At 40.4% G+C, this 24,495-nt stretch overlaps 1 protein-coding gene across 1 annotated transcript in view; it reads left to right on the plus strand.

Annotated features, from left to right (window-relative positions):
- LOC137429599 (unconventional myosin-Ib) overlaps positions 1 to 24,495 on the plus strand; it is a gene marked incomplete at its 5' end in the record, with an annotated part of 204,686 nt that overhangs the window by 87,728 nt on the left and 92,463 nt on the right. Inside the window, 1 exon segment of the mRNA XM_068119635.2 lies at positions 20,732 to 20,826. Coding sequence (XP_067975736.2) covers positions 20,732 to 20,826 — 95 coding nt within the window.

The following is a 24,495-nucleotide window of genomic DNA, read 5'->3' on the forward strand; positions in this document are numbered from 1 at the left end:
GTGAATATGGGGACATGTTTTAATATACAATGTGAATATGGGGACATGTTTTAATAGACAATCTCAATATGGGGACATGTTTTAATAGACAATCTCAATATGGGGACATGTTTTAATGTACAATGTGAATATGGGGACATGTTTTAATGTACAATCTGAATATGGGGACATGTTTTAATGTACAATCTGAATATGGGGACATGTTTTAATATACAATGTGAATAAGGGGACATGTTTTAATGTACAATCTGAATATGGGGACATGTTTTAATGTACAATCTGAATATGGGGACATGTTTTAATATACAATGTGAATATGGGGACATGTTTTAATGTACAGTGTGAATATGGGGACATGTTTTAATAGACAATCTCAATATGGGGACATGTTTTAATGTGCAGTGTGAATATGGGGACATGTTTTCATGTACAATCTGAATATGGGGACATGTTTTAATGTACAATCTGAATATGGGGACATGTTTTAATATACAATGTGAATATGGGGACATGTTTTAATGTACAGTGTGAATATGGGGACATGTTTTAATAGACAATCTCAATATGGGGACATGTTTTAATGTGCAGTGTGAATATGGGGACATGTTTTAATGTACAATCTGAATATGGGGCCATGTTTTAATATGCAATGTGAATATGGGGACATGTTTTAATGTGCAGTGTGAATATGGGGACATGTTTTAATGTACAATCTGAATATAGGGACATGTTTTAATATACAATCTGAATATAGGGACATGTTTTAATAGACAATCTCAATATGGGGACATGTTTTAATGTACAATCTGAATATGGGGACATGTTTTAATGTGCAGTGTGAATATGGGGACATGTTTTAATGTACAATCTGAATATGGGGACATGTTTTAATATGCAATGTGAATATGGGGACATGTTTTAATGTGCAGTGTGAATATGGGGACATGTTTTAATGTACAATCTGAATATGGGGACATGTTTTAATATACAATGTGAATATGGGGACATGTTTTAATGTACAATCTGAATATGGGGACATGTTTTAATGTACAATCTGAATATGGGGACATGTTTTAATATACAATGTGAATATGGGGACATGTTTTAATGTACAATGTGAATATGGGGACATGTTTTAATAGACAATCTCAATATGGGGACATGTTTTAATGTGCAGTGTGAATATGGGGACATGTTTTAATATACAATCTGAATATAGGGACATGTTTTAATATACAATCTGAATATAGGGACATGTTTTAATGTACAATCTGAATATGGGGACATGTTTTAATAGACAATGTGAATATAGGGACATGTTTTAATATACAATCTGAATATAGGGACATGTTTTAATGTACAATCTGAATATGGGGACATGTTTTAATAGACAATGTGAATATAGGGACATGTTTTAATGTACAATCTGAATATGGGGACATGTTTTAATATACAATGTGAATATGGGGACATGTTTTAATGTACAATCTGAATATGGGGACATGTTTTAATGTACAGTGTGAATATGGGGACATGTTTTAATATACAATGTGAATATGGGGACATGTTTTAATATACAATGTGAATATGGGGACATGTTTTAATGTACAATGTGAATATGGGGACATGTTTTAATATACAATGTGAATATGGGGACATGTTTTAATGTACAGTGTGAATATGGGGACATGTTTTAATATGCAATGTGAATATGGGGACATGTTTTAATGTACAGTGTGAATATGGGGACATGTTTTAATATACAATGTGAATATGGGGACATGTTTTAATAGACAATCTGAATATGGGGACATGTTTTAATATACAATGTGAATATGGGGACATGTTTTAATAGACAATGTGAATATGGGGACATGTTTTAATAGACAATCTGAATATGGGGACATGTTTTAATGTACAGTGTGAATATGGGGACATGTTTTAATGTACAATGTGAATATGGGGACATGTTTTAATGTACAATCTGAATATGGCGACATGTTTTAATGTACAATCTGAATATGGGGACATGTTTTAATGTACAGTGTGAATATGGGGACATGTTTTAATGTGCAGTGTGAATATGGGGACATGTTTTAATATACAATCTGAATATGGGGACATGTTTTAATGTACAGTGTGAATATGGGGACATGTTTTAATGTACAATGTGAATATGGGGACATGTTTTAATATACAATCTGAATATGGGGACATGTTTTAATGTACAGTGTGAATATGGGGACATGTTTTAATATACAATCTGAATATGGGGACATGTTTTAATGTACAGTGTGAATATGGGGACATGTTTTAATATACAATCTGAATATGGGGACATGTTTTAATGTACAGTGTGAATATGGGGACATGTTTTAATATACAATCTGAATATGGGGACATGTTTTAATGTACAGTGTGAATATGGGGACATGTTTTAATATACAATCTGAATATGGGGACATGTTTTAATGTACAATGTGAATATGGGGACATGTTTTAATATACAATCTGAATATGGGGACATGTTTTAATGTACAGTGTGAATATGGGGACATGTTTTAATATACAATGTGAATATGGGGACATGTTTTAATATACAATGTGAATATGGGGACATGTTTTAATATACAATGTGAATATGGGGACATGTTTTAATATACAATGTGAATATGGGGACATGTTTTAATGTACAGTGTGAATATGGGGACATGTTTTAATGTACAATCTGAATATGGGGACATGTTTTAATGTACAATGTGAATATGGGGACATGTTTTAATGTACAATCTGAATATGGGGACATGTTTTAATATACAATGTGAATATGGGGACATGTTTTAATGTACAATCTGAATATGGCGACATGTTTTAATGTACAATCTGAATATGGGGACATGTTTTAATGTACAGTGTGAATATGGGGACATGTTTTAATGTACAGTGTGAATATGGGGACATGTTTTAATGTACAATGTGAATATGGGGACATGTTTTAATGTACAATCTGAATATGGCGACATGTTTTAATGTACAATCTGAATATGGGGACATGTTTTAATGTACAGTGTAAATATGGGGACATGTTTTAATGTGCAGTGTGAATATGGGGACATGTTTTAATATACAATCTGAATATGGGGACATGTTTTAATGTACAGTGTGAATATGGGGACATGTTTTAATATACAATGTGAATATGGGGACATGTTTTAATATACAATGTGAATATGGGGACATGTTTTAATGTACAGTGTGAATATGGGGACATGTTTTAATGTACAATCTGAATATGGGGACATGTTTTAATGTACAGTGTGAATATGGGGACATGTTTTAATGTGCAGTGTGAATATGGGGACATGTTTTAATATACAATCTGAATATGGGGACATGTTTTAATGTACAGTGTGAATATGGGGACATGTTTTAATATACAATGTGAATATGGGGACATGTTTTAATATACAATGTGAATATGGGGACATGTTTTAATGTACAGTGTGAATATGGGGACATGTTTTAATGTACAATCTGAATATGGGGACATGTTTTAATATACAATGTGAATATGGGGACATATTTTAATATACAATGTGAATATGGGGACATGTTTTAATATACAATGTGAATATGGGGACATGTTTTAATGTACAGTGTGAATATGGGGACATGTTTTAATGTACAATCTGAATATGGGGACATGTTTTAATGTACAATGTGAATATGGGGACATGTTTTAATGTACAATCTGAATATGGGGACATGTTTTAATATACAATGTGAATATGGGGACATGTTTTAATGTACAATCTGAATATGGCGACATGTTTTAATGTACAATCTGAATATGGGGACATGTTTTAATGTACAGTGTGAATATGGGGACATGTTTTAATGTACAGTGTGAATATGGGGACATGTTTTAATGTACAATGTGAATATGGGGACATGTTTTAATGTACAATCTGAATATGGCGACATGTTTTAATGTACAATCTGAATATGGGGACATGTTTTAATGTACAGTGTGAATATGGGGACATGTTTTAATGTGCAGTGTGAATATGGGGACATGTTTTAATATACAATCTGAATATGGGGACATGTTTTAATGTACAGTGTGAATATGGGGACATGTTTTAATGTGCAGTGTGAATATGGGGACATGTTTTAATATACAATCTGAATATGGGGACATGTTTTAATGTACAGTGTGAATATGGGGACATGTTTTAATATACAATGTGAATATGGGGACATGTTTTAATATACAATGTGAATATGGGGACATGTTTTAATATACAATGTGAATATGGGGACATGTTTTAATATACAATGTGAATATGGGGACATGTTTTAATGTACAGTGTGAATATGGGGACATGTTTTAATGTACAATCTGAATATGGGGACATGTTTTAATGTACAATGTGAATATGGGGACATGTTTTAATATACAATGTGAATATGGGGACATGTTTTAATATACAATGTGAATATGGGGACATGTTTTAATGTACAGTGTGAATATGGGGACATGTTTTAATGTACAATCTGAATATGGGGACATGTTTTAATATACAATGTGAATATGGGGACATGTTTTAATATACAATGTGAATATGGGGACATGTTTTAATATACAATGTGAATATGGGGACATGTTTTAATGTACAGTGTGAATATGGGGACATGTTTTAATATACAATGTGAATATGGGGACATGTTTTAATGTACAATCTGAATATAGGGACATGTTTTAATGTACAGTGTGAATATGGGGACATGTTTTAATATACAATGTGAATATGGGGACATGTTGTAATATACAATGTGAATATGGGGACATGTTTTAATGTACAGTGTGAATATGGGGACATGTTTTAATATACAATGTGAATATGGGGACATGTTTTAATAGACAATCTCAATATGGGGACATGTTTTAATAGACAATCTCAATATGGGGACATGTTTTAATGTACAATGTGAATATGGGGACATGTTTTAATGTACAATCTGAATATGGGGACATGTTTTAATGTACAATCTGAATATGGGGACATGTTTTAATGTACAATCTGAATATGGGGACATGTTTTAATGTACAGTGTGAATATGGGGACATGTTTTAATATACAATGTGAATATGGGGACATGTTTTAATATACAATGTGAATATGGGGACATGTTTTAATGTACAGTGTGAATATGGGGACATGTTTTAATATACAATGTGAATATGGGGACATGTTTTAATAGACAATCTCAATATGGGGACATGTTTTAATAGACAATCTCAATATGGGGACATGTTTTAATGTACAATGTGAATATGGGGACATGTTTTAATGTACAATCTGAATATGGGGACATGTTTTAATGTACAATCTGATTATGGGGACATGTTTTAATATACAATGTGAATAAGGGGACATGTTTTAATGTACAATCTGAATATGGGGACATGTTTTAATGTACAATCTGAATATGGGGACATGTTTTAATATACAATGTGAATATGGGGACATGTTTTAATGTACAGTGTGAATATGGGGACATGTTTTAATAGACAATCTCAATATGGGGACATGTTTTAATGTACAGTGTGAATATGGGGACATGTTTTAATAGACAATCTCAATATGGGGACATGTTTTAATGTGCAGTGTGAATATGGGGACATGTTTTCATGTACAATCTGAATATGGGGACATGTTTTAATGTACAATCTGAATATGGGGACATGTTTTAATATACAATGTGAATATGGGGACATGTTTTAATGTACAGTGTGAATATGGGGACATGTTTTAATAGACAATCTCAATATGGGGACATGTTTTAATGTGCAGTGTGAATATGGGGACATGTTTTAATATACAATCTGAATATGGGGCCATGTTTTAATATGCAATGTGAATATGGGGACATGTTTTAATGTGCAGTGTGAATATGGGGACATGTTTTAATGTACAATCTGAATATGGGGCCATGTTTTAATATGCAATGTGAATATGGGGACATGTTTTAATGTGCAGTGTGAATATGGGGACATGTTTTAATGTACAATCTGAATATAGGGACATGTTTTAATATACAATCTGAATATAGGGACATGTTTTAATAGACAATCTCAATATGGGGACATGTTTTAATGTACAATCTGAATATGGGGACATGTTTTAATGTGCAGTGTGAATATGGGGACATGTTTTAATGTACAATCTGAATATGGGGACATGTTTTAATATGCAATGTGAATATGGGGACATGTTTTAATGTGCAGTGTGAATATGGGGACATGTTTTAATGTACAATCTGAATATGGGGACATGTTTTAATGTACAATCTGAATATGGGGACATGTTTTAATATACAATGTGAATATGGGGACATGTTTTAATGTACAATCTGAATATGGGGACATGTTTTAATGTACAATCTGAATATGGGGACATGTTTTAATGTACAGTGTGAATATGGGGACATGTTTTAATGTACAGTGTGAATATGGGGACATGTTTTAATGTACAGTGTGAATATGGGGACATGTTTTAATAGACAATCTCAATATGGGGACATGTTTTAATGTGCAGTGTGAATATGGGGACATGTTTTAATATACAATCTGAATATAGGGACATGTTTTAATGTACAGTGTGAATATGGGGACATGTTTTAATGTGCAGTGTGAATATGGGGACATGTTTTAATATACAATCTGAATATGGGGACATGTTTTAATGTACAATCTGAATATGGGGACATGTTTTAATGTACAATGTGAATATGGGGACATGTTTTAATGTACAGTGTGAATATGGGGACATGTTTTAATGTGCAGTGTGAATATGGGGACATGTTTTAATATACAATCTGAATATGGGGACATGTTTTAATGTACAATCTGAATATGGGGACATGTTTTAATGTACAATCTGAATATGGGGACATGTTTTAATGTACAATCTGAATATGGGGACATGTTTTAATGTACAATGTGAATATGGGGACATGTTTTAATGTACAGTGTGAATATGGGGACATGTTTTAATAGACAATCTCAATATGGGGACATGTTTTAATGTGCAGTGTGAATATGGGGACATGTTTTAATATACAATCTGAATATAGGGACATGTTTTAATATACAATCTGAATATAGGGACATGTTTTAATGTACAATCTGAATATGGGGACATGTTTTAATAGACAATGTGAATATAGGGACATGTTTTAATATACAATCTGAATATAGGGACATGTTTTAATGTACAATCTGAATATGGGGACATGTTTTAATAGACAATGTGAATATAGGGACATGTTTTAATGTACAATCTGAATATGGGGACATGTTTTAATATACAATGTGAATATGGGGACATGTTTTAATCGACAATCTCAATATGGGGACATGTTTTAATGTACAGTGTGAATATGGGGACATGTTTTAATATACAATCTGAATATAGGGACATGTTTTAATAGACAATGTGAATATAGGGACATGTTTTAATATACAATCTGAATATAGGGACATGTTTTAATGTACAGTGTGAATATGGGGACATGTTTTAATGTACAGTGTGAATATGGGGACATGTTTTAATATACAATCTGAATATAGGGACATGTTTTAATAGACAATGTGAATATAGGGACATGTTTTAATATACAATCTGAATATAGGGACATGTTTTAATGTACAGTGTGAATATGGGGACATGTTTTAATATACAATCTGAATATAGGGACATGTTTTAATAGACAATGTGAATATGGGGACATGTTTTAATGTACAATCTGAATATAGGGACATGTTTTAATATACAATCTGAATATAGGGACATGTTTTAATATACAATGTGAATATGGGGACATGTTTTAATGTACAATCTGAATATGGGGACACGTTTTAATGGACAATCTGAATATGGGGACATGTTTTAATGTACAATCTGAATATAGGGACATGTTTTAATATACAATGTGAATATGGTGACATGTTTTAATAGACAATCTCAATATGGGGACATGTTTTAATGTACAGTGTGAATATGGGGACATGTTTTAATAGACAATGTGAATATGGGGACATGTTTTAATGTACAATCTGAATATAGGTACATGTTTTAATAGACAATGTGAATATAGGGACATGTTTTAATATACAATCTGAATATAGGGACATGTTTTAATGTACAATCTGAATATGGGGACATGTTTTAATATACAATGTGAATATGGGGACATGTTTTAATCGACAATCTCAATATGGGGACATGTTTTAATATACAATCTGAATATAGGGACATGTTTTAATAGACAATGTGAATATGGGGACATGTTTTAATGTACAATCTGAATATAGGGACATGTTTTAATATACAATGTGAATATGGGGACATGTTTTAATATACAATCTGAATATAGGGACATGTTTTAATAGACAATGTGAATATGGGGACATGTTTTAATGTACAATCTGAATATAGGGACATGTTTTAATATACAATCTGAATATAGGGACATGTTTTAATATACAATGTGAATATGGGGACATGTTTTAATATACAATCTGAATATAGGGACATGTTTTAATAGACAATGTGAATATGGGGACATGTTTTAATGTACAATCTGAATATAGGGACATGTTTTAATATACAATCTGAATATAGGGACATGTTTTAATGTACAATCTGAATATGGGGACACGTTTTAATGGACAATATGAATATGGGGACATGTTTTAATGTACAATCTGAATATAGGGACATGTTTTAATATACAATGTGAATATGGTGACATGTTTTAATAGACAATCTCAATATGGGGACATGTTTTAATGTACAGTGTGAATATGGGGACATGTTTTAATGTACAATCTGAATATGGGGACATGTTTTAATGTACAATCTGAATATGGGGACATGTTTTAATGTACAATCTGAATATGGGGACATGTTGTAATGTACAATCTGAATATGGGGACACGTTTTAATGGACAATCTGAATATGGGGACATGTTGTAATGTACAATGTGAATATGGGGACATGTTTTAATGTACAATCTGAATATGGGGACATGTTTTAATGTACAATCTGAATATTCGGATATGTTTTAATGTACAATCTGAATATGGGGACATGTTGTAATGTACAATCTGAATATGGGGACATGTTGTAATGTACACAGACTTCCGGTTCCTCGGGCGAGTGAGGCGTGCTTCGAGCTCTCCACGGCATCGATGTTTGAGTGTTTTCCCATTCTTGTCTTTGTCAAATTTCCACTGGTTATTTTGCTGTGTACGTGTTATTGTGTGTTTCTAGTTGGTGTTGGTTTGTGGTTCGTGCAAACTTGTGTGTAGTTAATCGTTTTCTGAGTCGTACCTCGTGCGCGGCCTGGTGACTTGGGGCTTCCCTCCCCCCGTCGGTGTTTTGTCGGTTTGGGTTATTTCCTTCGCTGTATTGCTTGTTTCTTTTATTTTATTTTCTCCCCCTCACCTCACCTCCTGAGACAAAGAATTATATATTGATTCTTTCTCTCCTCCCGGACACGTGCTTGTTCGCTCTCCTCCTCGTCTCGGCTTGTGCCCCGCCCCCTGTATCTCGTTTTCTTCCGCCTCTGCTCCTTCTTTCTCAAATCGACGTTCTCGCTTGGAGACTTTTCCCGGATTGTTTTTTTTTTTCATCGTTCTGTTTGGATATTGTTGGAATATGTTTAAACCGCAGCCGTGATGCTGACGCCTCCCCCCCCCCCCCCCACCCCCAGAATTTACATGTTTTAAACGTTTCCCAGTGTGTACCCTGGTCAGAATAGGTACACCGTATCCCTGCGTGTCGTAAGAGACGACTAAGAGGGTTGGCGTCAGGAAGGGCATCCGGCCATAAAAACATTGCCTCAAAAAGAGAACCATGACAATCACAAGTACATATGGGCAGGGTGCAGCCCGAAGTGGAGATCGGTTTCTGAGGTTTGGGACATGGAATGTGGGGACAATGACAGGGAGATCAGGAGAGGTGGTGGAAGTATTGGTCAGAAGAAGAGTGGACATATGTTGTGTGCAAGAGACGAGATGGAAGGGAAGTGGTGTGAGAATGGTGAAGGGTAGGCAGGGACAGAAATACAAGTTTGTGTGGCAAGGGTGCCCGGAGGGTGTGAATGGTGTTGGTGTCCTGTTTTCTGAGGAGTTTGTAGACAGTGTGGTGAGTGTGACTAGAGTGAGTGATAGGTTGATGATGGTGAAAATGATGATTGGAAAGCTCTTGGTGAACGTCATCTCGGGATATGCTCCGCAGGTTGGTCGAAGCGATGAAGAGAAGGACAAGTTCTGGTGTGCGATAGAGAAACTGATGGAAAACGTGAAAGATGATGAAGTTGTTGTGGTGGGAGGAGACCTGAATGGACATGTGGGAAGGAGTATGGATGGTTTTGAGGGAGTTCATGGGGGTTACGGATATGGTGTGAGAAATGGAGAAGGTGAAAGGATTTTGGAGTTTGCTGATGGAGCTGATTTGTTGATTTGTAATACTCAGTTCCAGAAAGAGGACAATAAGCTTGTTACATACACGTCAGGTGGGTCGACGACAACCGTTGACTACCTGATGGTGCGTCGGCGAGATAGGGGGCACCTCCGGGACACAAAGGTGATCCTGGGGGAGGAGGCTGTTTCACAGCACCACTTGGTTGTCTGCGACATAAGGGTGAAAGGTGCGAGGAGAGCTCGGCGGGTGAAGTACCAACCGAGAATGAAGGTGTGGAGGTTGAAAGAGGTGACAGTAAGGGAGGCATTAAAAGAGAGGCTGAGTAGGGTAGAGGATGATGTGGTTGAGCTTGAAAGTGGTTGGATGTCAATGAAAGCTAGTCTGTTGGGAGCCGTTGGTGAGGTATGTGGATGGACAAAAGGACCACCGAGGCACTCGGAAACATGGTGGTGGGATGTTGAGGTTGGAAAGAGGATTGACGAGAAGAGGAAGAAGTTCAAAGAGTGGCAGAAGGCGAAGGGTACGGGAGCAGAAAGAGCAGAGCATGAAAGTTATAAGGCAGCCAGGAAGGCTGCAAAGAAAGAGGTAGCAAAGGCGCAGGAGGCATGTAGGAAAATGTTCGGAGAACGCTTGGATTCGGAAGAGGGTCAGAAAGCAATATTCAGGATTGCAAAGCAGATAGCGAAAGAGAGGTGTGATGTGATGGGGGTGAGTTGCTTGAAGGATGAAATGGGACAAATCGTTGTCGACCCAGATGGAATTAAAGGAAGATGGAAAAGATATATGGAAATGCTGTTGAATACAGAGAATGAATGGGATGGCAACATAGAGAGTAACCCAGTTTTAGGACCGGCAGAGAAGATAACTGAGAAGGAAGTTGAGGAAGCGATAAAAGCAATGAAGAGTGGAAAAGCGGGAGGGCCGACAGGAGTTGTGGGAGATATGTTGAAGGCAGCAGGAAGTTGGGGTGTGAAGAGAATGACAGAGATCTGTAATTTGGTGGTGAAAGAAGGCCGCATTCCAGCGGATTGGGAACTGAGTACCCTCGTCCCTCTATACAAGGGGAAAGGTGACCCTCTGGAGTGTGGCTCGTACCGAGCGATAAAGTTATTGGAGCATGGAATGAAGGTATTGGAAAGGGTGTTGGAGAGGAGGATAAGGAAGAAAGTGAAGATCGACGAAATGCAGTTTGGATTTATGCCAGGAAGAGGAACGACAGATGCGCTTTTCATTGTGAGGCAGTTGCAGGAGAAGTACATGGATAAGAGGAAGAAGTTGTTTTTTGGGTTTGTTGATCTGGAGAAAGCATTCGATCGGGTTCCACGCAAAGTATTGACATGGGCATTGAGGAAGTTAGGAGTGGAGGAATGGTTGATCAGAGTAGTGATGGCAATGTACAAAAGAGCACGCACAGCTGTAAGGACGAAGGACGGGAACAGTGGTGAGTTTGAGGTGAAGGTGGGAGTGCATCAGGGGTCGGTACTAAGTCCACTACTATTTGTAGCTGTGATGGAGGTGCTGGCTCAGACCGTAAAGGAGGGTTTACCGTGGGAGTTGTTGTATGCAGATGATCTGGTGTTGATTGCGGAAAGTATTAATGGACTGAAGGAAAAGATGAACAAGTGGAAGGAATGTATGGAGACAAAAGGTCTGAAGGTGAATATCAGAAAGACAAAGGTGATGGCAAGTGGTAAAGCATGTGGTGAGGTGGAAAGAACTGGGAAGTGGCCGTGTGCTGTGTGTAGGAAGGGTGTCGGGGTGAACTCCATTCAATGTACAATGTGTGCTGAGTGGGTTCATCAAAAATGTAGTGGTCTGAGAGGGTCATTAACCAGTGTGGCAGCTACATTAAAATGTAAGGTGTGCACAGAGGGAGCTGCAGATGGAGGAAATGTTGAGTTGGATCTTGGAGACGGCGTGAAGCTGGAAGGTGTGAAAACATTTTGCTACCTCAGAGACATGCTGAATGGAGAAGGTGGATCAGACTCGGCCACGGTTGCTCGAGTGAGATGTGCATGGAAGATGTTTCGGGAACTGAGTGGCGTGCTGATGAGGAGGAGAGTGTCGCTGACGCTGAAGGGATAGGTGTATGCTGCATGTGTGAGAAGTGTTATGATTTATGGGAGCGAGACATGGGTAATGAACGTAGAGCAGCAACGAAGGCTGGAAAGGGTGGAAATGCGAATGGTTCGATGGATGTGCGGAGTATCGTTGAGAGAGAGGAAGACAAATGATGAATTGCGAAAGATGATGGGAATATTGCCTGTGATTGATGCTGTGAAGAGGAACAGGTTGAGATGGTTTGGTCATGTATTGAGGAAGGATGAAAGTGACTGGTTGAGAAGAGTGATGGAAGTTAATGTAGAAGGAAGTAGAGGACGGGGAAGACCGAGAAAGACTTGGCTAAAGATGGTGGAAGAAGAAATGCGGGCAAGGGGGTTAACAAGGAGAGATGCAGAAAATAGGGCAAAATGGAGAAGATTGTCATGGGGACCGCAAGGCTAACCCCCGCTCTAGCAGGGAACATGGCCTTAAAATGCATGTTGTTGTTGTTGTTGTTGTTGTTGTTGTAATGTACACTGTGAATATGGGGACATGTTGTAATGTACAATGTGAATATGGGGACATGTTTTAATGTACAATCTGAATATGGGGACATGTTGTAATGTACAATCTGAATATGGGGACATGTTGTAATGTACAATCTGAATATGGGGACATGTTGTAATGTACAATCTGAATATGGGGACATGTTGTAATGTACAATCTGAATATGGGGACATGTTGTAATGTACATTCTGAATATGGGGACATGTTGTAATGTACAATGTGAATATGGGGACATGTTGTAATGTACAATGTGAATATGGGGACATGTTGTAATGTACAATGTGAATATGGGGACATGTTTTAATGTCCAATCTGAATGTAGGGACATGTTTTAATGTCCAATCTGAATATGGGGACATGTTGTCATGTACAATGTGAATATGGGGACATGTTTTAATGTCCAATCTGAATATAGGGACATGTTTTAATGTCCAATCTGAATATGGGGACATGTTGTCATGTACAATGTGAATATGGGGACATGTTTTAATGTCCAATCTGAATATAGGGACATGTTTTAATGTCCAATCTGAATATGGGGACATGTTGTCATGTACAATGTGAATATGGGGACATGTTTTAATGTCCAATCTGAATATAGGGACATGTTTTAATGTCCAATCTGAATATGGGGACATGTTGTCATGTACAATGTGAATATGGGGACATGTTTTAATGTCCAATCTGAATATTCGGATATGTTTTAATGTACAATCTGAATATTGGGAAAACATTTTGATTGCCACTCATAATTGTCCTAAATTAATTATAATGGACAGCAAAGAATTGGCTACTGGGGTAGAAACATATGTTCTAGACAACATCGAGTTTACTGATTCTGAATCTGAAGTCAGAATTTTCTCAGCATGTCAGGATTTTGAGTTATACATCTATCTATAATTCCAGTAATCTCTGTGTGTTTGTTTGTTTGTACGTTTGTACGTTTGTCTGTGACCGCTGTTTCTCGACAACCACGGGTCCGATATACTTTAAACTTGCCAGGTATATTGCTGGGGACCCGAGGATGTGCCTTTTCAAGGTTTCATATTAATCGGACAATTACTTACCGAGCTATGTCCAAAAAACGATTCAACCAATCAGAGAGCAGCGAGCTATCGCGTGTGCCGAACGTGGCGGACACACTCTGCCTCGGATGGCACATTTGAGAGCGTATTCATTTATTTCACGTTTGCAAACTATGTTGCCGCTATGTTGGCGTTAAACTATGTTTTAAAACTAATAAAAACCATTTCATCTAAATAGAGGGGGGGGGGGGGGGGATTGTCACTGTACTCGCAAGCCGTTCGCCGTTCGCTTTGGCGTTGCGAATGGACCAACACATTTCATGGACCAAACCATTTCATGTAAAGCGTTCGCCGTTCGCTTTGGCGTTGCGAATGGACCAAAACATTTCATGAACCAAACCATTTCATGTAAATAGAGGGGGGGATATAATTTTAGATATAGATATAGTACGGGCATGCCCTAGTATGGTACAATTACAGTAGCTTGCCCTGGTGGGTGATTTTGAGTGATCATAAATTATAATTTTTTTGTTTCAATTATAGCAATACAACTGATGTGGAATATTATTTCTCATAAAAAGAGCTTTAGAATGCACTTTAAATTATTAAAAATGGATGACAACTGACCAAGCTATGAATTTTTAAGTAAAATTTTCATGTGGCATTACAATTTTGCGTATCGCTTTCGTGCTGAGGAGTTAATAACTTGACACTAAAATGTTTAAATGCAATGTGTATATATATTTTAAGAATGTATCAAGTTTGGAATTCATATCATGCTAATAGTATCTATATATTTTTCTGTATATTTTCAGGTTAGGCATATGTTACTACAACAACAAACAAGCATTTTAAGGCCATTTTCCCTGCGAGAGCAGGGGTTAGCCTTGCGGTCCCCATGACAATCTACTCCATTTTGCCCTATTTTCTGCATCTCCCCTTGTTATAACCCCCTTGCCCACATTTCATCTTCCACCATCTTTAGCCAAGTCTTTCTCGGTCTTCCTCTACTTCCTTCTACATTCATTTCCATCACTCTTCTCAACCAGTCACTTTCATCCTTCCTCAACACTTGACCAAACCTTCACAGCATCCATCACAGGCTCTTTTCCCATCATCTTTCGCAATGCAGCATTTGTCTTCCTCTCTCTCAACAATACTCCGCACATCCACCGAACCATTTGCATTTCCACCCTTTCCAGCCTTCATTGGTGCTCTACATTCATTACCCATGTCTCGCTCCCATAAATCATAACACTTCTCACACATGCAGCATACACCTTTCCCTTCAGCTTCAACGACACTCCCCTCCTCGTCAGCAAGCCACTCAGTTCCCGAAACTTCTTCCATGCACATCTCACTCGAGCAACCGTTGCCGAGTCTGATCCACCTTCTCCATTCAGCATGTCTCCGAGGTAGCAAAATGTTTTCATACCTTCCAGCTTCACGCCGTCTCCAAGATCCAACTCAACATTTCCTCCATCTGCAGCTCAATTTGTGCACACCGTACACTTGAATGTAGTGCCACAATGGTTAATGACCCTCTCAAACCACTACATTTTTGATGAACCCACTCTGCGCATATTGTACATTGAATGGAGTTCACTCCGAAACCCTTCTTGCACACAGCACACGGACACTTCCCAGTTCTTTCCACTTCACCACATGCTTTACCACTTGCCATCACCTTCGTCTTTCTGATATTCACCTTCAGACCTATTGTCTCCATACATTCCTTCCACTTGTTCATCTTCTCCTTCAGTCCATCCATACTTTCTGCGATCAACACCAGATCATCTGCATACACCAACTCCCACGGCAAACCCTCCTTTACGTTCTGAGCCAGCACCTCCATCACAGCTACAAATAGTGGTGGACTTGGTACCGACCCCTGATGCACTCCCACCTTCACCTCAAACTCACCACTGTTCCCGTCCTTCGTCCTTACAGCTGTGCGCGCTCTTTCGTACATTGCCATCACTACTCTGGTCAACCGTTCCTCCACTCCAAACTTCCTCAATGCCCATGTCACTACTTTGTGTGGAACCCTATTGAATGCTTTCTCCAGATCAACAAACCCAAGAAACAACTTCTTCCTCTTCTCCATGTACTTCTCCTGCAACTGCTTTACAATAATAAATAGCACCGCAAAGCGGGCGTAACCCCTCAGCCCATGCATGGTGGAAACCAATTTCAAGACGATTGCCGTGGCGGCCATATTGAAAATCGCAGCATGCCCATTTTTGAAAGGATCCTTCCTCTACTCAACCCCAACACACACTGCAAAAATAGATTTAATCGGACAGCCGTTCTCCTTGAAATTGATGGAAACCAAAAGTTGACGGACGCCCGGACGACGCCCGTGACAATACCCCTTAGCCCAATTTGGGCTGAGGGGTGAAAAGCGCGTCTGTCGTTCCTCTTCCTGGCATAAATCCAAACTGCATTTCGTCGATCTTCACTTTCTTCCTTATCCTCCTCTCCAACACCCTTTCCAATACCTTCATTCCATGCTCCAATAACTTTATCGCTCGATACGAGCCACAGTCCAGAGGGTCACCTTTCCCCTTGTATAGAGGGACGAGGGTACTCAGTTCCCAATCCACTGGAATGCGGCCTTCTTTCACCACCAGATTACAGATCTCTGTCATTCTCTTCACACCCCAACTTCCTGCTGCCTTCAACATATATCCCACAACTCCCATCGGCCCTCCCTCTTTTCTACTCTTCATTGCTTTTATCGCTTCCTCAACTTCCTTCTCAGTTATCTTCTCTGCCGGTCCTAAAACTGAGTTAATCTCTATGTTGCCCTCCCATTCATTCTCTGCATTCAACAGCATTTCCATATATCTTTTCCATCTTCCTTTAATTCCATCTGGGCCCACAACGATTTGTCGCACCTCATCCTTCAAGCAAGTCACCCCCATCACATCGCACCTCTCTTTCGCTATCTGCTTTGCAATCCTGAATACCGCTCTCTGACCCTCTTCCGAATCCAAGCGTTCTCCGAACATTTTCCTACATGCCTCCTGCGCCTTTGCTACCTTTCTTTGCAGCCTTCTTTGCTGCCTTATAACTTTCATTTTCTGCCTTTTCTGCCCCCGTACCCTTTGCCTGCTGCCACTTCTTGAACTTCTTCCTCTTCTCGTCAATCCTCTTTCCAACTTCATCATCCCACCACCATGTTTCCGAGTGCCTCGGTGGTCCTTTTTTCATCCATCTACCTCACCAACGGCTCCCAACAGACTATCTTTCATTGACATCCAACCACTTTCAAGCTCAACCACATCATCCTCTACCCGACTCAGCCTCCGTTTTAATGCCTCCCTCACTGTCACCTCTTTCAACCTCCATACCTTCATTCTCGGTTGGTACTTCACCCGCCGAGCTCTCCTCGCACCTTTCACCCTTATGTCACAGACAACCAAGTGGTGCTGTGAAACAGCCTCCTCCCCCGGGATCACCTTTGTGTCCCGGAGGTGCACCCTATCTCGCCTACGCACCATCAGGTTGTCAACGGTTGTCGTCGACCCACCTGACGTGTATGTAACAAGCTTATTATCCTCTTTCTGGAACTGAGTATTACAAATCAACAAATCAGCTTCATTAGCAAACTCTAAAATCCTTTCACCTTCTCCATTTCTCACACCATATCCGTAACACCCATTAACTCCCTCAAAAGCGTCCATACTCCTTCCCACATGTCCATTTAGGTCTCCTCCTACCACAACAACTTCCTCATCTTTCACGTTTTCCATCAGCCTCTGTTTTGCACACCAGAACTTGTCCTTCTCATCGGTATATGTTACTACAGGCATCATAAATAGGCGAGGCTGTGTCAATCACCCTGATAACTTTTGTTATACCTGTGGGAAATATGCTCCACGTAACCAGCGCAAGAACCTTACCAAGAGGGTGAAAGCTGCTTCCAAGTATTATTTTGAATGTAAAGTTGGAGACCAAGACAAGAGCTGGGCACCTTATGTTTGCTGCACTGTGTGTAACTCAGTGGTTGAGTGGCAAAAGGAAGGGAATGCCTTTTGCTGTTCCAATGATATGACGTGAGCCAACGAATCATCACTCTGACTGATACTTTTATGCGACAAATATTGCGGTTTCTCAACGAAAAAGAAGTCAAAATTGTATGTCCAGATTATAAGTCTGCTCTGAAGCCGGTCCCCCATGACTTGGATTCTCTTGTGCCAGTTCCACCAGAAGCTGCTGCAGATGAAAGCGATGACAACTCTGAAGATGCTATGGGTGATATGGATGAACTGTACGAACCTGAGTCCAAAGAAAAGAAGCCACACTTGCTAAACAAGAAGAATTATACTATCTGGTGAGAGACCTGTCATTGTCAAAGGAGAAGGCTGAAGTGATGGGCTCCAGACTACAGCAATGGAATCTCCTAGAGGAAGCAACCAAAATTTCCCACTTCTGTGATCGCCACTCAAACTTAGCTGCCTTTTTAAGATAGAAAATGATGTTTGTTTCTGTGCTAATGTTAATGGCCTAATGCATGACCTGGGAAACAAACATGTCCCTGATGAATGGAGACTCTTCATAGACTCCAGCAAAGTGAGCCTCAAAGCTGTTTTGTTGCACAATTACAATGGTAACAAAAAACCTCTGTTCCTGTTGCTCCTGCTGTCGGCATGAAGGAGACTTAGGAGTCCATGGAAATCCTTCTAAAAGTGATTAATTACTCAGATCATAAGTGGAACATTTATGGTGATCTAAAAGTGGATTTCTCTCCTCCTCGGACTGCAGCTGCGGTACACAAAATACAGATGCTTCTTGTGTCTATGGAACAGCTGTGATGACAGCAATCATGATGTTGTAAAAGATTGGCCTGAAAGGCATGAACACATAGTTGGCAGGTACAAATGTGCATCATAAGCCGTTGGTTGACCCACAAAAAGTCTACCTTCCACTGCTTCACATCAAACTTGGCCTTATGAAAAACTTTGTAAAGGCATTGGATCACGACGGTAATGGCTTCCAATATCTCAGAGAGAAGTTTGGCGCAGAGAAAACTGATGCTAAACTCAAAGCAGGCATTTTCGTTGGGCCCCAGATCCGAGAACTGATGTGTGATCCCGAGTTCAAAAATAAACTGAACCCACTTGAGTTTGGAGCATGGGAAGCATTTGTGTTGGTTGTGCAGAACTTTCTTGGGAACCATGGAGCTGAACAGTATGCTGAATTAGTGGACAACATGCGAAAGGCCTATCAGTGAATGTCTCTTAAAATGCACTTCTTGCATTCTCATCTTGATTTATTCACACCTAATCTGGGTGAGGTGAGCGATGAGCATGGCGAAAGGTTCCACCAAGACATTTCGGTCATGGAAACCAGGTATCGAGGCCGGTTCAACCCAAACATGATGGGTGATTACTGCCGGTTCCTACAACGGGAGACCGATTCCACACACAAGCGCAAGAGCAAGTGTCACACACACTTCTGAACATGTCTGAGCAGTGGGGCCTACGCTGACTATATTGCAAGGAAGAGTGTAAACTTGTAAGTGTGGTTTCTGAATCATTCACAATGGGGCAGATTTCCCTGTGAGGTTTACACCCTTCCAAAGATTACCATGTTCTCATGTTTTATTAACTTCTTTTTCTGCAACTTGTTGATGTTCTTGGTTTGTATACTACACATTATACACGGAGATCAATCATTGTTATCTAAATATGACGTGATAGTAATTACGAAGCACTGATATTACATGTACAACGTGGCGATCTGCAATAATAAAGTATCTAATATTGCATGCTGGGTATCATTAATACATATACACATTTTGAAAAGCTGACATGCTTCATGCTAAATTCTGACTGCAGATTTGAAATCAGCGGGCCAGATTTAGCCAAGAACACCTGCATTTCCCTTCGTAGCAGACGAAAAGTTTGTTTTGTTGCTCAGTGTTATTTAAGCTGTTTCCCAGTGTTAAAAGGAGTTTGTGGTCGGTAAAGGGGAATAACTATTAATTTTTCATCTGCAAAAAAACAACTTTTAAATATTCATAAACGAAAAAATTCTCACGGGATGGAAATGGGGATGTAATGTGTAAAATGTGTGGTTTATTCACCATATTGCACTCATTCTCTATTACCATCCCCCTTGATGTGCTTACTTGGACTTTCCAACCGCCAGTTGCTATCTGCTGTGTCCGGCGTCATCCATGGGCTTAGAGTCGCAAATGCAAAGGATGTTGTGCAAACAACATGCATTTTAAGGCCATTTTCCCTACTAGAGCGGGGGTTAGCCTTGCGGTCCCCATGACAATCTTCTCCATTTTGCTCTATTTTCTGCATCTCCCCTTGTTAACTCCCTTGCCCGCATTTCTTCTTCCACCATAAATGACACTAAATGCTGTCAAAGACCCTTTATGGGTGTTATTTGATTACACGTTACACCCTTACAAACTGCACTGTTTGCATCTCCATGGTGTGTGAGTGGCACACCTTTTCGTGTGTGTGTATGTGTGTGTGTGTGTGCGCACGCATTTTCAGTCTGTTGTGAATGGTCGGTGTATGTGACAAACACCTCAACAAGTAGTTTGCCATATTGATTTCTGTTTCTTCTCCCGCCAGCTTTGCCACTGCAGATGAGGCGTACAGGTCACTGCGAGACCAAGACAGAGATCAGTGCATCCTCATAACGGGAGAGAGCGGGGCTGGAAAAACAGGTTTGTACCACTGTGTCCCATTATTCTATGCAAATGTGACTCGTACAACCAGCATCTCCTGTATAATGTACAAAAAAATTGCCTTTCTCATTTCTGGCCTCCACTGACAATTTGGACTTGACGTACATCACAAAATGGCACAGGCATGAGGCTTCCAAGAGACATTTTCGAAATCCAATGACGTCGTTGATTCCCGCCCGTAGAAGTTCAACTTCCCGGGACTTTATTTCGATGGGAAACGGTTCATTTTGTATGAGCGTAATGTCCATTCATATGGCACACCTGGTGGTACTACATGGGTTCACATTTCCATGTGCAGCTGGTTCTCATATCGTACAAGCACTCAGCACTTGATCCCTGGCAGGGAAACCCGCTCCGTGCCCCCTCGTTGCTTTGAATATGGCCGTTTGAAGTCTTGGCCTTGGGGTCCTTAATCTCACCCTATCATTGAATGGTTGTCTCATTCATTCAAACAAACAAGATGTCTTTTTTCTTTCACCGTGATATAAGGATTGTACTTGCATCACATGGAGGACAAATACATTAATAGACATGAGTGTATTTCCCTTGAATCACTTGGACATTACCTGACAAAGCAAAAACACATGGTCTGTGAGATTGAAACCAGGGTTCACCTGCGTAATGTGTCACGTGCTCAGATGGGAACACCAACAGGGTAACACGTTCAGGCATGATGGGCCAAATGGCCGTATCCTGTGCGCAGCTCCATGTACGCCTTCGTGCTTCATTTACCATTCATCAATTTGTTTGTAACTTTGGAAATGAAAGTTTTATGAGGCACACAGGCAGAAGGTTGTGTGATCGTCGAGCATCCTTATTGGGGGATGGTGCTGTTGAAATATTTGGACGCAGCAGCTGGAGAGGAAACTTTGAGCGTCACGTGGTGGGAACTCCGAAGACTCGGCTTGATCCGGCTTTCAAAATGGGAGACTCTCCTGAGGAATGTTTCATTTGCTGCTTTCATCATATGCAGTGCTCTGTTTTCACTCGGATCGCAGGCTCATGGAGCAGCTTTTACATCTATTACGTGCAGGACAAATATCTTATGAGACGTCTTCCATCTTTATATGGACCACAGGGACATCAGCGTACAATGGATAGACTAACTGGATATGTGGGATTTGAACCTGTAGACACGAGCATCTTGAGATGTGTCCTCAGATGGGCCCACCAAACAGGCTGACCCACCGATTTGCTTGAAGGAATGCTATATGTTTAATCATTCACGGTTCCATTTGCAGCTGAACAGCAGAGTCCGGTTATGATCAATGTTAATCCACTTCTATGTTGAAACAAAAGTCACCTTGAAACATACATGTAGAAAACTACATGAAACATGTGTGATCACATGTGAGTTTTTATGTATGGAAATGTATTCATTTATTTAATCCTATTTATGTTTTGTTCATTGTGGTACACACTTTGTACCAGTGTATGTATAATCCACACGTTTATTGTCACAGCATGCCTCCTATGAGTGTCATGTATGTATGTTGATGATTGGCAGTTACAGGGAGGTGGGGCAAGATGACCCCAGCAAGATGGCGGCATAAGTCCCCCCCCTCCGACCTCCCACCACCCTCACCCCATATCACCTCCTCGATCCTGGCTAAATATTCGGTATCCTGGACATTTCCACCAGAAGACGCTCAGGTCGATGGTCGAGTGGACAATTTCAAATGAAACATCTTTGGTATACCAAACAAAAGGACCGAGGAGAATGTGTTTTTTGTGGGATGGGGTTTGGGGTATCTTGCACTTCCTTATTCTACCCCTGTTCTATCTGTAAACTGTTAATGTGGTGGTTTTTATTTCTTTGTTTATTTATTTATTTACAAAGTTGAGGCTCGTGTAAGACCTGGCACATAAAACACATAAAACCAAAAAGAGGGACACACTAGAACACACTATCAGATCATGGAATTTGAAAAATGTGGATTTGGGGTGTATTAATGGGGGTAGAAAAGATCAAGGTTTTGGATGGACACTGTAATGAAAATCAGTTCCACAACTCTGACCTGGTCGTAGGTTTAATGACAATTTGATCTCTGGCAATATCCTGTAAGAATACAATCATGCAATATATCAGGATCATGGAATCATGGAGAAAGTTCAGTAATATCAATCGATGCAAGCAAGCCTAGATTATCTACGTATACGCACCATTCGAGTCTACATGTCATGGATTAAATGTCACAGGAGTGTCTCGGAGCGATGGTCGTCTGAGTTCTTATAGACGCCTCTCAGTGGGTAAAGAGAGCATCACACCTGGGTTCAACTTCGATACATTTTCATTACATTCTCCCCGCCGTTAGAACTACACTTCCGCTAGGCAGGAATCAAGCACGCAGCAGCATTAGTAGAGCAGCGATGTCAGCACATGTCAGTCGGTCCATCCGTAGCGATCGGGGCGACGAATTTTCCTGCCAGCACGGGTCCGGAAACTACCGGGTACTACATCCCCAAGTCCGGTGTCCCCCGCGTTGGAGTAGCCGCCTGAGTCAGGTGACGAAGGTGGCACCACAGTGCCTACAGGCAGGGGTGTATTTGGCGGCGAGATGGACGGCAGATGCTCCTTCGGCGGAGCCACGGGAGAGTCCATAGACTCGTAAATTGGTTTGTCGATGTCCCCGCAAGGGGCCAGGTGGCGTACGGAGACAGTGGACTCGCGTCCATCAGCCATCAACACGCGAGCATGCTCGGGATTAGCTTGGAGTACCTGCACCTTATCCACTAGTGGATCATACTTGCTCGTGCGAACCGCACGTTTGAGGTAGGCCGGCCCCGGCTCAGCAAGCCAACTAGGTAAAGGTCGGATACTACCCGAGCTCCTCGGGTGATGAAACATCCGTTCGTGAGGAGTCTGATTGGTGGCGGTACACAGTAAAGTCCTGATTGAGTTCAGCGCCGCAGGTAACGACCAGGCCCATTTATCTAGGCCCCGGACGAGGGACCTAAGGCTTAGCGTGACGGCTCTCCATATAATCCCATTGAAGCGTTCGACCTGCCCATTCGCCTGTGGTCTATACGGGGTGGTATAGCTAGAAGCGACATTATGCTGAAGTAAGAAGCCCCTCACCTCCTGGGACAGGAACACCGCACCTCGATCGGTATGCATGTAGGCCGGATTCCCAAACATAGAAAACAAGTTCTGCAGACACCGTATAACCGTGGCGGCCGTCATATCTGCGCATGTGAAAGCGAAAGGGAATCTCGAGAACTCATCAACGATAGTGAGCAGATAACGAGAGTTACTCTATGCCGGTGACGCCGGCAGCGGCCCTTTGAAGTCCATCGCCAAGCTCTCCCACGGCCTAGTTGCTCTGACCAGTGTCCCCATAGGAGGGTTGTAAAAACGCGGTTTGAGTTCAGCACATACAGTACAGTTGCGACAGACCTGGCGAATGTCTTCAACCGAGTATGGCAGATTACGACAACGCACAAAATGAGCAAAACGCATCACCCCAGGATGGCACAGAGTGTTGTGCAAAGCGCGCAGATCCTCCAAAGATATGAGGCGCGCACACGTTGCCGGCCGCGATAAGGCGTCAGCAACCAGGTTATCCCTCCCAGGGCGATATTTGATGGTGTCGCAGAAATCGGCGAGTTCGATGCGCCAGCGAGTGATTTTCTCATTCTTAATGCGTT

This window comes from Myxine glutinosa, chromosome 6 (assembly GCF_964187855.1).
Source record: "Myxine glutinosa chromosome 6, kmMyxGlut1.1, whole genome shotgun sequence".
Classification (NCBI taxonomy): Eukaryota; Metazoa; Chordata; class Myxini; order Myxiniformes; family Myxinidae; genus Myxine; species Myxine glutinosa.